We start from the raw sequence: 14,221 nt of genomic DNA on the forward strand, positions 1-14,221 counted from the left end.
GGTCAAGGTCAGGTCAACCGGGTAGGCACATTTCCCCGAAAATCAAAACTGATATTCGCAGCCTGTGACACATGTTTTATGGGTAATTTGGGGCGTAGAACACGATGGTGACATTCATTTTATCATATGTGCAAGTGTTTGGCTCAAAAAGTTCAATTTAAGAAATGCATGTATCATGGTCGTGAAGTAGTCACGAAAAATTGCCAAGGTTCAGTTCAAGATTTTGGAAAACGCGGAATGATAATCAACAATCGAAGATAGCCATTTGATTGTTCATGCTATTGGCAGTCTAATGGCGTTTACGGCATGTCTGTATGTCTATTCTGCGATTTTATATGATTTTTTGAACATATGCCGTTTTTGGTCGAAAACTCAAAAATCATGACGTCACTAAAACTTTATATCTCAAAAATTTTCCAACCGATTTTTTTGAAACTTTGTCACAATAAACTTCAATCAATTCCCTACAGGTACCCAAAATTCGGATTTATGCTATGGCCCGGCGAAAAAAGTGGGGGCGTTTAACGCCCCCCCCCCCCCCAGCAACTCGCGGGTTAAAGTTAAAGTATCTTGCGCGACTGAGAGTTGATCGGTCTTCAAACTACTGACCAAAAACGAGGTGATTAGTAGCAAGTGCTGGTGACTGTACCAATAAGCCAATGGATTCGTCTCATTACGATAAATGAGGTTGAAATCGAAACACTCGGCCTATATTTATCTAAAATGGGCCAATCAAATGGTCCCTGAAACTCATAATGCAGGATTTCCTCTGCGTTATAAAATTGTTTCAAGTGCTTCCTATCAGCGACAGGGGAAATCCTTCATAATTGCCACCAGATTACTACCATATTTCCTCGCATTTCTGTTGCGCATTGCCTCACAAATAAGAGTTTTATGAAGTTTATACTAATTCAACCCGCGCCGGGCCGGTGTTTGAACACCCCCCCCCTTGCGGTTTTTCGCAGATATCTCAAAAAACGGCGGCATGGAGCGCCGCCGTTTTTGGCACACTTGTTTGTGCATCTTTTCCGCACATGTTGTGAAAATTTCAGACCCATGTCGCCTTAGGTCAGGTCACCAGGTCACGCCAAGTGACCTCACCTCAGAAAAAATAAAAATGCCCGTCGTAGCTACACCGATTGATTGATTTCCTTGAAACTTTCAGTGATTGATAAGAGCAACATTATCTATAAAATTTATATCTCGGAATTTTGATATGGGTCAAAATTGAAAAGCGTCTCTTTTACACGAACGCTATTCTAGACACTCAAACATCGAGATGTAGGTGAAATTGACACACTGAACCGGAAAATGGCAACTGTGACCCCTCGTTATGTCCCCAAGGTCATCTCAGGTCACGAACAGAATCTAACAGTTTTTCGCTAATAACTTCTGATAGAGGCGTGCTGGAGCGCTGAAAACGCCTTAGATGTGTTCGGCTTGACGTTGCAGATCGATTGATATGCAACATGACCTGTTCCGGTCAGGTCGTGACCTTGACCTGAGGTCAAATTTTCAAGTTGACTTTCAAGGTCAAAGTATAGTTCATTCGACGCGTCTCGACGAGAGGAACATGATGCTGGCAAAAGTAATGTCATGGCTCTTTTGAGTCAAAGGTTATTGCCGAAAAACGCTTTTGGTAAAAACGGCTATTTTTGGAGTTTTTGCCCTCTGGAGGCTAGATCGTTGACCTGAGGTCAAATCTGAGAGCATTATCCAGAAAGGTCTGTAAAAGGGCTATCGAATGCGCTTTTCCGCGTTGCTGTAGCTCTATCGGTTCCCGAGATAGCCGTTGGCAGTTTTCAAAATGTTGAAATAGTCAACATTTTACCTTTGGTGACCTCTGGTGACCTGACCTTTGACCTGACCCAAAAAATGACCGAAGTGTTTTCGTCCTTATTTTGGACGTTCTTTCGATTGCCGCTTACCGCGTGTCGCTACGTGGCCGAGTTAGAAGGGGGGGGGGGGTGTTCAGACACCCCCCGGCCCGGCGCGGAATCTCAGAGCACCGGCCCGGCGCGGGTTAATTGTCATATTTTGACTGATTATGGCGATTTTTTATTATTTCAACGCAGCATGGATCAGATAGCTCTAATAGTTTGCTGAAGAATTTGGCTTTTGCTTGGTTATTATCAAGTTATCTGTGATTTGGTGCGCCGTGATCGTAGCATTTTGCAAATTATTAAATCAACTTTTGAAGTAAAGTTCTCATGAAAAACCAATAGTTCAAGCATGATAATTGTTTAAACATAATGATGCAACATGTGTCTCCGAGATGGAACTCATATTTCAAATGAAAACTAAAAATGGAAAACAGAAGATGGATCTGCGGAGGCACTGAGATCACAAAGTGCTCTTGATTGTTGGTAGTTGAAGATGTTGAGAGAACTTGTGAATCTGCATACCAGGTCCTGACTTACTTGATTGTTCAAAGCTATTTTAATTCTCATAATTGTGTGTAGTGACTGTGCACACTGCGCATCACATCGAAATGTGGAGGTGGCTGGTAGGTGGGTTAAACTTCGGAGGTGCGAATTTGGATATCAGTTTTAAAACCCGCGCACCGACGGGGGGCAGATATCCGCCCCCCCCCCTGTACGCGCCGCGAAATTTGGTACGACTATTCTCTCATCAATTTTACACATGGTGTGCAAGTTTGAACCTCCTAACTTTTAAGGTCAGGTCACCAGGTCACTTTGAATGACCCAACCTCAAGTCACCTTTTGCAACTTTGTCACCGTGCCAGAGCTACAGTAAATGTCGGAGGCCTTTGAAAGTCGCAGGGTGTCATTAGGTCATTAGTAGCTACAATTTGTTTATCTCGGAATTTTGATATCGATGACCTAAGGTCAGGTCAAATTTCTCGTCCTCCCCATTATAAGTCAACGGGGGAAAATCAGCTCCCTATTTTGACCACTAAAACGGGTCGGAATGGCCCCATATACCATACATGACTTCATATACGATCAACCTTCACTACCTTGAGGTCTGTTTTGCTGTTGGGCAGCTGTAAGGTCATGTGACGTCATCAAAGGTCACCAAAGGGTTTTCTGCCAATAACTCCGTAAAGGAACAAGATACAGCCGCGCGAATGGTCTCATTGTGTTCAGCTCGTCAAGACGCATCGAATGATATACATGATGACCTCGAGGTCACGTGACCTGAGGTCAACCTTTGACCTTGACCTTTCGAGGTCAACATATATCATTCGATGCGGATTGACGAGAGGATCACGATGATGCCCTTAGTTTGTTCCTATCTTGACTAATTCGAAAGTTATTCGAGAAAAAAAACTCTCCATATCTAGCGCCGCCATTTTGACTTTTTGGACCCATGTGACGTCATCTTTGACCTGACCTGAAAATGACATTTGTAAAAATTGTAGACCTTGTCCGTGTGTATCCGATGCCATTTACTGCTTGTTGCTATCTTGCTCCGTTCTTGAGATCTCAGGGGGGCGGTCGTCCGCCCCCCCCCCCCCGTCGGTATTAAGTTGGCGCAGACCCCCGTCGGTGCGCGGGTTAAAATTCATGGTTATGCCTTGTAAAGTAAGCTCTGCTGTTATTTTTGTCTTTTTGTAGTTGTAGGTATATCTAATACAGCTGTTGATTCATTTTTATTAAAATGCTCAACCAGAATTTGCACATGTTTCATGCATGAATGGCTAAGTTTGTGGCGTTTATTCAACTCTGACTCCTAAAGTTTTTCAAAGGCACATGGCACAGCACGAGTACGGGCTAGATCAGCTGGTACCTACCTGTTGACCATTTCCTGTTTTTGGTGGTGATGTGTTTGCTGTTTGCCTTTTGCAAGATGGTCAATGAAATAAAATAATGCATTATTTTGGAATGTTTCCTTCATAGAAGCCAGGAGCCGGATTAATGTGTGCTGGTGAATGAGATGGTTCGAAAGCATTATCTGATGTTTTTCAATGTGCACAAGCCATAACATCCCTTTCATATGCTGAACTTTTAAATAGCTTCTCAGTCTCTGTCATTTTCCTGAAATATTTGTGTAGATAAGAAAAATCAGTACCTACTCAGAAGTACGGTGTGTCTAAAAAGTATGTCCCCTGGTTTGGCTCTCCCACCGTAGGTGAATCGGTAACTTGGCGGAATCCGCCACCGAGGTAGGGAGGGTCGGAGAGGGGAAGGGAGGGGAAGGAGGGGCAACCGCTCGGGACCAGACGATACCTGGCTGACCCCGCGCTCCCTCCATGACCTCCGTCCTGCCCTCAGGCGAGGACCGATTTCCTCGGCCCGTAGCGGCCGAGCGGTGAAGCCGAGCTCGCGGGGCGCGACCGCACTGGCCCAATCTTATAAAGGGAGTGCTATTCTTTTCACGGCATTAGATAATATTTATAGTGATATGAGCACTCAGCAGTGGATGTGTGAAAATACAGTCCAAAACAAGCGGAAGCATCAAGCACACAATTCATTCAAAATATGCTCTCCCATTCTAATAAAGTCACCACTTCTATGGCGGGAGTATTTTCTTAGAGCGTAAAATTCGCGCTGCTGCAAACGAAGACACTACCGAACTTTATGAAATCGGGCGCTGGGATCCCGTCAATATACCTACCTACGATGGAATTAAACGCGTTAAAACAACTTTGCACGTAATAGCCGTTTCCTTTAGCCAATGCCCAATGACGTCATATTCATTCCCCGGCGTTTATAAGACTGCCCCCCCCCCCAGCACCGCACGAGGAAAGAGAGAGAGAGAGAGAGAGAGAGAGAGAGAGAGAGAGAGAGAGAGAGAGAGAGAGAGAGAAGAGAGAGAGAGAGAGAGAGAGAGAGAGAGAGAGAGAGAGAGAGAGAGAGAGAGAGAGAGGGAGAGAGAGAGAGTTTGGTGTTTTGCAAATTTTACATTGTTGACCTTGCGTAACGTCATTTATGACGTCATTGAGGCCATAAGTTTTTCGTCAATAGCTCCCGATCAAATTGGGCTAGCGAGTCGGGAAAACCACCATTCACCAATGCAGTGGAAGACCTGTCGAATCAAATGATATGCGATATCACCTCCTTTAACCAACTTCGTGACCAGGGACTCTGACCTGTCCTTGATCTGAGGTCAACCTCAGTTGACCTCAACCGAACAAAACGTATGCCTACCATTCGACACCTCTGAGCGAGGCGAAATAAACGATTATGCAAAAATCGCGGCTCTGCGGCAATTTTGCGGTTATTTATCAAAAACCGATTTCTTGCCTTGGGCTATATTACCTGACCCTGACCTGGTTAACGCGTTATAAGTTTCCTCGGCGAACATTATTGTTTATTAGGCGTCTACCAAAGATGAACTATCCAAAGTTCTCACTTTATGAAAATAATGTAAAATTTCCTTTTTATTTCAATTTTGTTTTTCTTTCTGATCAATTAAAGGAAAACTGAAACAAAACATTAAAGTAGCAAAAACAAAAATGACGAGTGTATTTTTCTGTCACAAATTTCCAGGAGTGATTTTGCAGCGATAGTAGCTCGGCATCGTTTACTTCGATCCGGATATTGTTGTTCAATGGTGGCCTCTGCGAACTTAGAAAAGCTGTTTATGGTCATAAAGGCCTGCATTGGCACACTATTATCACGATGTGTTTAGCCAGATGTTTTTCTTCAACGCTCACTTTTGGCTCAGACACGTCGCTAAACGTGGCACCCGTAGCAAACGTGTCAAACGTGGCAAAACTTCACAGTCCCTACGAACCCTCATCAGCACTCGTTGGCTTGGTGTGTGACTCCTGTCCTTTGGCCGAGACAGCCGCCAGCCTATACCGCGCGCCGCGCGGCGCACCCCTCCTTAGCGGGCGGGGGAGCGCACCACGCGCTCCCCGCCCACACCCCTCCCTCCTTCCCGAGGTCGTGTCACGAAGGTTCGGGATTATGCTACTATCAGCCACTGCGTAGCTGCCGCCCAGCGCATGGGAATGCATGGTTTGGTCCGGATTCAGCCAACTACCGGCTCGCGACACCAGCGCCGCGTGGTGGCGAGGGGACATTCTTTTTAGATATACTATACAGTCCACGGCATAAGTAATGTGCGGTTTCAGTCCTGGGTATGTTCTGCTTCTGAAGCTTAGGAATGATTAGCCAGACCACAATGAAATTTTAATGTAGCTAACCTGTATCGTTACCCTTGCAGCTGCAACTTTATCTATTGACGTCTTCTTTTCGACCACTCCGCATTAAAAAATCGCCAGTCAAAGCCATCAGTTGAGATTGGTAAAACCGCACATTACCGGGTCATTCAGAATAAAGGCACACATTTGTTTTCTTCATAGAAGTGCAACAGCAAAAATACTGCATGCGCACGTGCTTATTTTTTACTTATCAATAAATGCTATTTTGTTTTGACTGGTCAGTGAGAAGTGTTGAAGATGCTGCCATTCACACCAGACCAAAGAACACAACTCGTCAAATTCTACCTGGAAACAAAATCAGTCGTTCTCACCCAGCGCAAATGGAAGAAGTGTTTCCAGGCAAGAAAAGCACCCTCTCGGAAGGCCATCCTGAGCCTGACCGAGAAGTTCTTGGCAACTGGGAGCCTAGAAAACAACAAAAAGGGCAGATGCGGGGCTAAGCGCACCAAACGGACCCCAGCAACCGCCCAAAAGGCACGACAAATTTTGACATCAGCCCCCAAAACGTCCCTAAAGCAGCTCAGCCAACAGCTGCGTTGTAGCTACAGCACCGCACAACGAATTGCGCGCACTGACTTGAAGTTGCGTCCGTACAAGATAAGTATCCATCAGAAACTTCGTGACTGTGATGAAAAAAGTCGCAAACGCTACTGTGCTTGGTTTAGCAGGAAATGCCACACTTCAAGTCGGTTCATCGAGAACATCTGGTTCTCAGATGAAGCGCACTTCCATTTGGACGGGCGTGTTTTAACAGCCAAAATTACCGCTACTGGGGTACTGAAGCACCAACTGAGGTAGCAGAGAGGCCGTTGCACAGTAAGAAATGCACGGCTTGGTGCGCGATCAGTGCGCAGGGCATTTCCGGACCCATTTGGGTGGAAGATAGCGATGGTAACGCCGCAACAGTCAACGCGGCGCGGTACCGCAAGATCCTGCAAAGATTTTGGAATGGTCTGCGCACTCGCTATCGCCACGCACCGGACCGGCTGAATGTACAGTGGTTCCAGCAAGATGGTGCGCCACCTCATCGTGCAACAGAGACCAAGGCCTGGCTCCAGGACCATTTCCAGGACCGCCTGATTGCAAAGGGGGTCGGCATCGAGTGGCCCCCTCACTCTCCGGATTTAACGCCACCAGATTTTTTTCTTTGGGGTCATCTGAAGTCGGAAGTTTACAAGAATGGACCCAAGACCATCGTCGAACTCAAGAAAGCCGTAGAACAAGCGGTGAGACGAATCCCTGTCGCAACATGCCGCGCCGTAATGGAAAGCGCTCGTAAAAGAGCTGAGCTGTGCCTTCGCGAAAACGGTGGTCACCTGGAACAAGTACTATAGATGGCCAGCTGTAGTTCTCTGACGTCAGCCGCTGATATCCAGCAAAATAGCATCGATTTGCGAATGTTTTGGCGCCTCTTTTACCAGTATGCGATAAAAAATACAGGCTTGAGACAAAAAAACAAATGTGTTCCTTTATTCTGAATGACCCTGTACTTTAGCGGTGGGCTGTACCTGCCTTCTGCTGGATAAATATTTCATTGGTTGGACGAAATAGGCAGGTAGCCTTTTTTTTAGAAATTTTGTCCGAATGGATGAGTGGTTGGCTACGGGCCCGGGTGCCCCGCTAAGCAGTGTTTGTTGCGAATGACACCACGGACCCACCACCCCGCCCTGCCCGCGCCCGGCTCACCGGTGATAATTTGGATCGAAAGTTTAACGTGCCGCAGGTAGATGGCGGCACGGTCCTCCCGGGTCTAGCGTGGCCCTCTCTCGCCAGTTGCCAGCTGGCTTAACCCTCGCCCGCACATGCCATTTTCCCATCCTAGAACGCACATGGGGGGTGGTTGCCACCCCCCCCGCGCCATTTCGTTCCTGTTGGAGATAGAGCTTAGCGGTAAAGACCAAAAATATTCTTTGGGAAGAGACAAATCCAATGATATCCAGTTTTACCTTCTCAGGTCAGTCATTGACCTTCCAGGTCAGGTCAAACTAAAAAATTTGCTGTTTTGGGTCACCGTTGGATATCAAGTGCGCTGCTTATCATATACCGATGACGATGCCGTTTTCTGGTGCCAAGCCAGCTAGAACCTCTTTGTCACACTACCCGACCAGGTTTTTGCTGCTGAGGTCATTTCAGGTCAAGTTAGGTCAAGGTCAATTATATGTGTTTGTATGTCTGTGTGTGTCTGTGTGTATACTGATGTGTGCACCGATTGTTTATGTGTCCATATTACATGAAATCATGATCTGAGAAGCTTTTACCAAAAATGCAGTCAAAAAACATCACAAAAAGTAAATTCCGCTTGCCAAAAACGCAATTATCTTAAATGACCTAGGTTGACCTTGACCTTGACCTTGACGTCTGTACATCGTCGAACATGTTCCATGATAGGTGGGAGGTAAGACTGGCAAAAAAGGCCAAAAGCAAGGTGTCAAAAGCTCACAAGGCCGATAACCAACGCAAGATGTTGAGAATTGGCCATTTGGGTCATGGCATGACCTGAAAAACAAGGTCATATCTCCGAAACCAAAAACCACAGAAACTTGAAATTTTCAGTGGACATCAAGAAAAAGTAGAGGTGCAGCTATACGAAAAATCAGCCTCCTAGCTCTAAAAATGTTGAGTGCAGAGCAGAAAGACTACCTGGGGGGTGGCAACCCCCCCATGTGCGGGCGAGGGTTAATATAGGAACGCGGGTCAAACGACGTGGAGCTTCCCGGCCGCGAACTCGCTGCCACCGAGTTAGGAGACGTACGCCTTATCCACTAGGCCACGGGGAGGACTTATGATAATGTTATGTGAAACTTTATTTCTATAGAACTTAGAAAATGAAGTTCTAATTATATGCATATCTGCATACATTTTTCGTGACTAAGAAAGTTTTGCACAAGAGTAGGTAGTATGAGAAAGTCTATAAAATGACACATTCTGAAGGCTCAATGCTGACAGAGTGTTGCCTCAAAGAATAACTGACTTGCTGGGTTACGAATATTTATTTATTTTAATTATTAAATGTAATGTACAATACATTGCAGTGAAATAACAAAATAGTGCAATAAAATAGGATTGGTGACGATCAAACAACACGCGCGCCATTGATGTCTGCAGAAATTGCTACCAGCTTGCTACCAAATCCGTGACGTAGCTACGGCGCCTTTTGTTTCCCTAGTGAACCAACCTGAGTAGTAAAGTAATTTTGGGCCCGGCGACTGTAGGGCCCGGCGCGCCGTTCAGCTCGCTCGGGTCTGACAGCTCGCCGAGTCCGACTGATAGCTGCACCTACCGGTGAGGCTGCCAGCTCCGTATCCAGATGGCTCTTTCTGGCAGTCAGAAGGTCCAGCTGGTGCTGAGTGGCCTCGACGGCGGCCTGCAGCTGAGCGCTGCGCTCTCGCAGCGCCGAGTAGCGCTGGCGCACCTCGGCAGACATGGCGTCTACCAGGGTATCAGCCAGACGCCGCTCCTGGCGGCGGCACCGACACACGTCACACGTCACAGTGGCAGTCGCCTTGTGACAAAAGTACCAATCTCATTGCCTCAAATGCCCGAGAATGCATGAGCTTGCGATGATGAACAGCTTATCAAAAGATGTGTCACCACTTAACCCGCGCCCCGTAGGGCTACCGGCGGACCCTACCACCCGTAGGGGGGCCGTTTCGGCCCCCCCCTAAGATCTCGGAAAGTTACCGGCCGATTTTCAAAATTCAAACGGCGTTCGATAGCCCCACCCGGGAACTACCTTGTGACCAAGTTTCATTGACCTAGGTCAAACCGATGACGTCACAGGTCAGGTCAAAGGTCAGATTTTCACCGTTCACAGGCAATTCAAGAAATGTGCTGTGAAAGCGAGTAAATTGGTAATTTATTGAAAACCATCGATGGTACATTGTTCGTCAAACACATACTTTGCTATCTGAGGTCACTGATACCAGGTCAGGTCACAGCGAGGTCAGGTCACCGGGGGTCACAATATGAATGTGTCGTGTGATACATGTTTTATGGTCCATTTTACATGACAAATGCGATTATGTGGGTTAGGCAGCCTTTGGGGCCAGCCTAGGTCACGTTTTGGTGAAGGTCAGGTCAAGGTCAGGTCAAATTAGGTCAAATTTCAAAGTTGATATTTTTGCATAAAATGGGTATCGATTCGATGCAGCTCGTCACGGGGAGTCTAATGGTGGTCTTCGTTTTGCTCTACGAGTTCTAGAATTGCCAAAAATTGAGTTTGAAAATTTGACGTCATCATTTTTGAACAGTTTTTTTTCGCTATAACTTGGCCAAAAAACGAGGTATCGATCTGAAATTAGGTATGTGGATAGAAGACGGTAGGCACTATCACATATATTCCGATTTTTTCGAAACTCAAAAAACTTTTTGGATTTTTTGGCGAATATATCCAAAAAAATGCTTTTTTGATTTTTGGGGGTCAAACTCAAAAATTTCAAAAATTCGAGATAGCAGTTTTGTAGCCCTGTCAATTCTACACCTTTTATGTCTGATCATTTTTCTGTATCTTCAAAGCTGTAGTCCTGACAGGTCTTCTCGCGAAGGTCTTTTTTCGGTCGAAAATGACAGAACATGACGTCACTCTGACGTCATTTGTGGCCAACCTATCATAGCCTCTGGAAAAATTTTTATTCACAATGTGTAAAATTGATGCCCGGAAAGGTCCTGAAAGTTTGGTGGCGATATCTCCAGCCGTTTAGGAGATATCGACCGAAAAGGACAGGGGGGGCCGTTTCGGCCCCCCCCCCCCCTACGGGGCGCGGGTTAACCCGCGCCGTGCTGGGGGGGGGAGGGGAGGGAGGCGTTTTCACGCCCTCCCCTCAGGGGTTTTCGTGAGCGGTTTTTGAAAAACCTGTTTATACATCTTATTTGCACATATTAAAATTTCAGGCCCAGGTCATTCAAGGTCAGGTCACCAGATCATGTCAACTGACCTTATCCTTATCAAAAGTTTCAATGGTTGCTATAGCTACACTGACTGAACGATCACTTTGAAACTTTCAGCATTGATAAGAGAAACAATATGTATAAAGTATATCTCTCGGAATTTTGATATATGTGACCTAAGGTCAGGTGAATTATGCGACCTCCCCAGTCGTGTCGGGTCACGGCCGGCCGGCCGCGGACCATTTTCAGAAGTAGTGGGCAGACCGTGCGTCGAGTACTTGCCTACTCGCGCGAGGGTACTGTTTTTTTTCAAGTTGAATGTTGATTCAACATCAGCACATCATATAAAGGGCACTCACGACCGTCTGATCAGGGATCTCCCGGACCATGCTCTCTCCAGCAAGTGTTCATCGCCGAAATCTGCCACGGATTCATCGCTTTTTTAACATAAGGTTCACAAAGGTGCAATATACAAGCTCATCCTTCAGATCCATGTAGCAGCTCATCACCCTCATGTGTCACTACACAATAGCACCTATATACAGTGGCGTATACAGGGGGGGCCATGGGGGCCATGGCCCCCCTTTCCGCCCAGCCGCCCAAATGGCGCCCCAATTAGCGCCGACTAGGCTGATGCCGTTTTACAGAGAGAACATGAATTAAAAAGTGATGTGCAGGCAGGGATCGAACTCAATATCTCTTTGGGGGTGCCTGGACACCTAAAGGTTCTCCAAGGCACCCCCAAATACGACCTGAGCCCCCAAATGTTGAAGGGCACCCCTCCGGATACCAGAATATTCCGAACCCCCGGGGTCGATGGCGCCCCTGAAGAGCCGCTGGCACCCATCTGAACGGAACAGTCGCCCCATTAAAGCTTGATGGCGCCCCTCTAGAGCACCCGGCGCCCCTCTGAAGTTCACAGCTGCCCCAATCGACCCATCTAAGATCGATGGCGCGCCCTGAAACCACTGGCGCCCCTCTAAAGCACCCGCATTCTTCTCAAGATCACAGTCGCCCTAACCGAGATCAATAGCGCCCTCAAGAGCCACTAGCGCCCCACCCCCTTGAGACTGAATTCGTCCCGCTTGAGACTTCTCGCCCCGTTGGGGGGGCTATTTTGGCCCCCCCCCCTGTGGTTTTTCCTGAAAAGCAAGAAAACGGCGGCGCGCAGCGCCGCCAAATTTTCAGTACCTTCCCGGGCATCAATTTGACACCTTCACACCAAATTTCAAGTCTTAGGTCACCTTAGGTCAGGAATTATTGAGGTCAAACTTAGGTCATGTTCGAGCAAAAATGAGCATAAAACATGCAATCTTGAAACGCTCACCAAATCTACAGTTATCAAGCAATTTCAAAGTTCTTTATATGGTCTGGTAGACAAAAAGCGGCGCTACAAAACTGCTATCTCGGATTTTCAAAATTTTGGGTTTTTGACCCTCAAAAATTCAAAAAATTGATTTTTTTAGAAAAACTAAAAAAATAAAACAAATTTCCGAATTTCGAAATAACCGGAATACATATGATAGTCCCTGCGCTCTTCTATATACATACCAAATTTCAGATCGATATCTCGTTTTTTGGCCAAGTTATAGCAAAAAAACTGTTCAAAAATGATGACGTCAAATTTTTGAACTCAATTTTTAGCGATTCTAGACCACGTACGGCAAAACAAAGACCACCATTGAACTCCCCGTGACGAGCTACATCGATTCGATACCCATTTTATGCAAAAATATCAACTTTGAAATTTGACCTAATTTGACCTGACCTTGACCTGACCTTGACCTGACCTTGACCAAAACGTGACCTAAGCTGTCCCCAAAGGCTGCCTGACCCACATAATCGCATTTGTCATGTAAAATGGACCATAAAACATGTATCACACGACACTTTCATATTGTGACCCCCCAGTGACCTGACCTCTGTGACCTGACCTGGTATCAATGACCTCAAATAGCAAAATATGTGTTTGAAGAACATTTCCCCATCGATGGTTTTCAATGAAATGCATTTTACTCGATTTTACAACGCATTTCTTGAAATGCCTGTAAACGGTGAAAATTGGACCTTTGACCTGACCTGTGACGTCATCGGTTTGACCTAGGTCAATAAAATTGGGTCACAAGGTAGTTCCCTGATAGGGCTATCCAACACCGTTTGCCGCTTGTCGCTAGGTTGCGTGGTTCTCGAGATCTTAGGGGGGGGCCAAAATGCCCCCCCCCCCCCAACGGGGCGCGTTGCTCGGCAGAGCCCAACGGGGCGCGGGTTAAGTCGCCCCATTCAAGCCCAATGACGCCCCTCCAGAGCGTCCGGCGCGCTTCTGAAGATCGCGCCCATCTAAACGAAGGTTACAGCTGCCCCATCTTAAGATCGATGGCAACCCTCTGAAACCAATGGCGCCCTTCTAGGCTACCCGGCACCCCTCTGAAAATCACATTCGCCCCATCCGAGACAACGCCCCTGGAGACTACAGTCGGCCCACCCAAGCTCAAGCCCCTCCAGCGCCCTGCTGAAGGCAACAGTGGCCCCATCCATGCCCAATGGCGCTCCTCAACGCCGTTCTAAAGATCACAGTCGCCCCATCAATCCGAGGTCGCTGGCGCCCCTCAAGAGCCACTGGCGCCTACCTGAACCGGGACTTCAGTCGGCCCATCCTTGATCAATGGCGCCCCTCTGAAACCACTGATGCTCCTCTGAAAATCCCAGTCGGACCATCCGAGATCAATGGCGCCCCTCCAGAGCGTCCGACGCCCTACTGAAGGCAGCAGTGACCCCATCCAAGCATTGCACCCCTCTAGAGCACCCGGTGCCCTTCTGAAGATTACATTCGCCCTATCCGAGGTCGTTGATGCCCTCCAGTAGTCACTGACGCGAAACTGAATGGAGACTTCGGTCGCCCTGCCCCATTCAAGATTGATAGCCCCCCCCCCCCCGAAACCACTGACGCTAGGCAATTATTGGACAATGGGGAATCGAAAGGAACCGGGAAGGACTGCGTAGCGTCGTTGACGCGATTCAGCTAGCTGAGATGCAGAACATTCCCCTTCGAGGGCATCGCGATGACGGCAAGATCGATCCGTCTGGCGATTACCCGAGTTCAAATGACGGTAATCTGCGAATGCTTCTCCGTTTTCGCCTTCAGGGTGGAGACCTGGCGTTGAAGAGCCATCATACTCATTGTCCAAGCTCGGCAATGTA

General features: G+C 47.2%; 1 protein-coding gene across 1 annotated transcript in view; it reads right to left on the reverse strand.

Annotated features, from left to right (window-relative positions):
• The window catches only part of LOC122379422 (intraflagellar transport protein 74 homolog), a 439,917-nt gene that overhangs the window by 180,109 nt on the left and 245,587 nt on the right, over positions 1-14,221 (reverse strand). Inside the window, exon 9 of the mRNA XM_043361638.1 lies at positions 9,417-9,593. Within this exon, the coding sequence (XP_043217573.1) occupies positions 9,417-9,593 (177 nt within the window). The remainder of the gene's footprint in view (positions 1-9,416; positions 9,594-14,221) is intronic.

This window comes from Amphibalanus amphitrite, unplaced genomic scaffold (assembly GCF_019059575.1).
Source record: "Amphibalanus amphitrite isolate SeventyFive unplaced genomic scaffold, NRLGWU_Aamphi_draft 000077F_arrow, whole genome shotgun sequence".
Taxonomy (NCBI): Eukaryota; Metazoa; Arthropoda; class Thecostraca; order Balanomorpha; family Balanidae; genus Amphibalanus; species Amphibalanus amphitrite.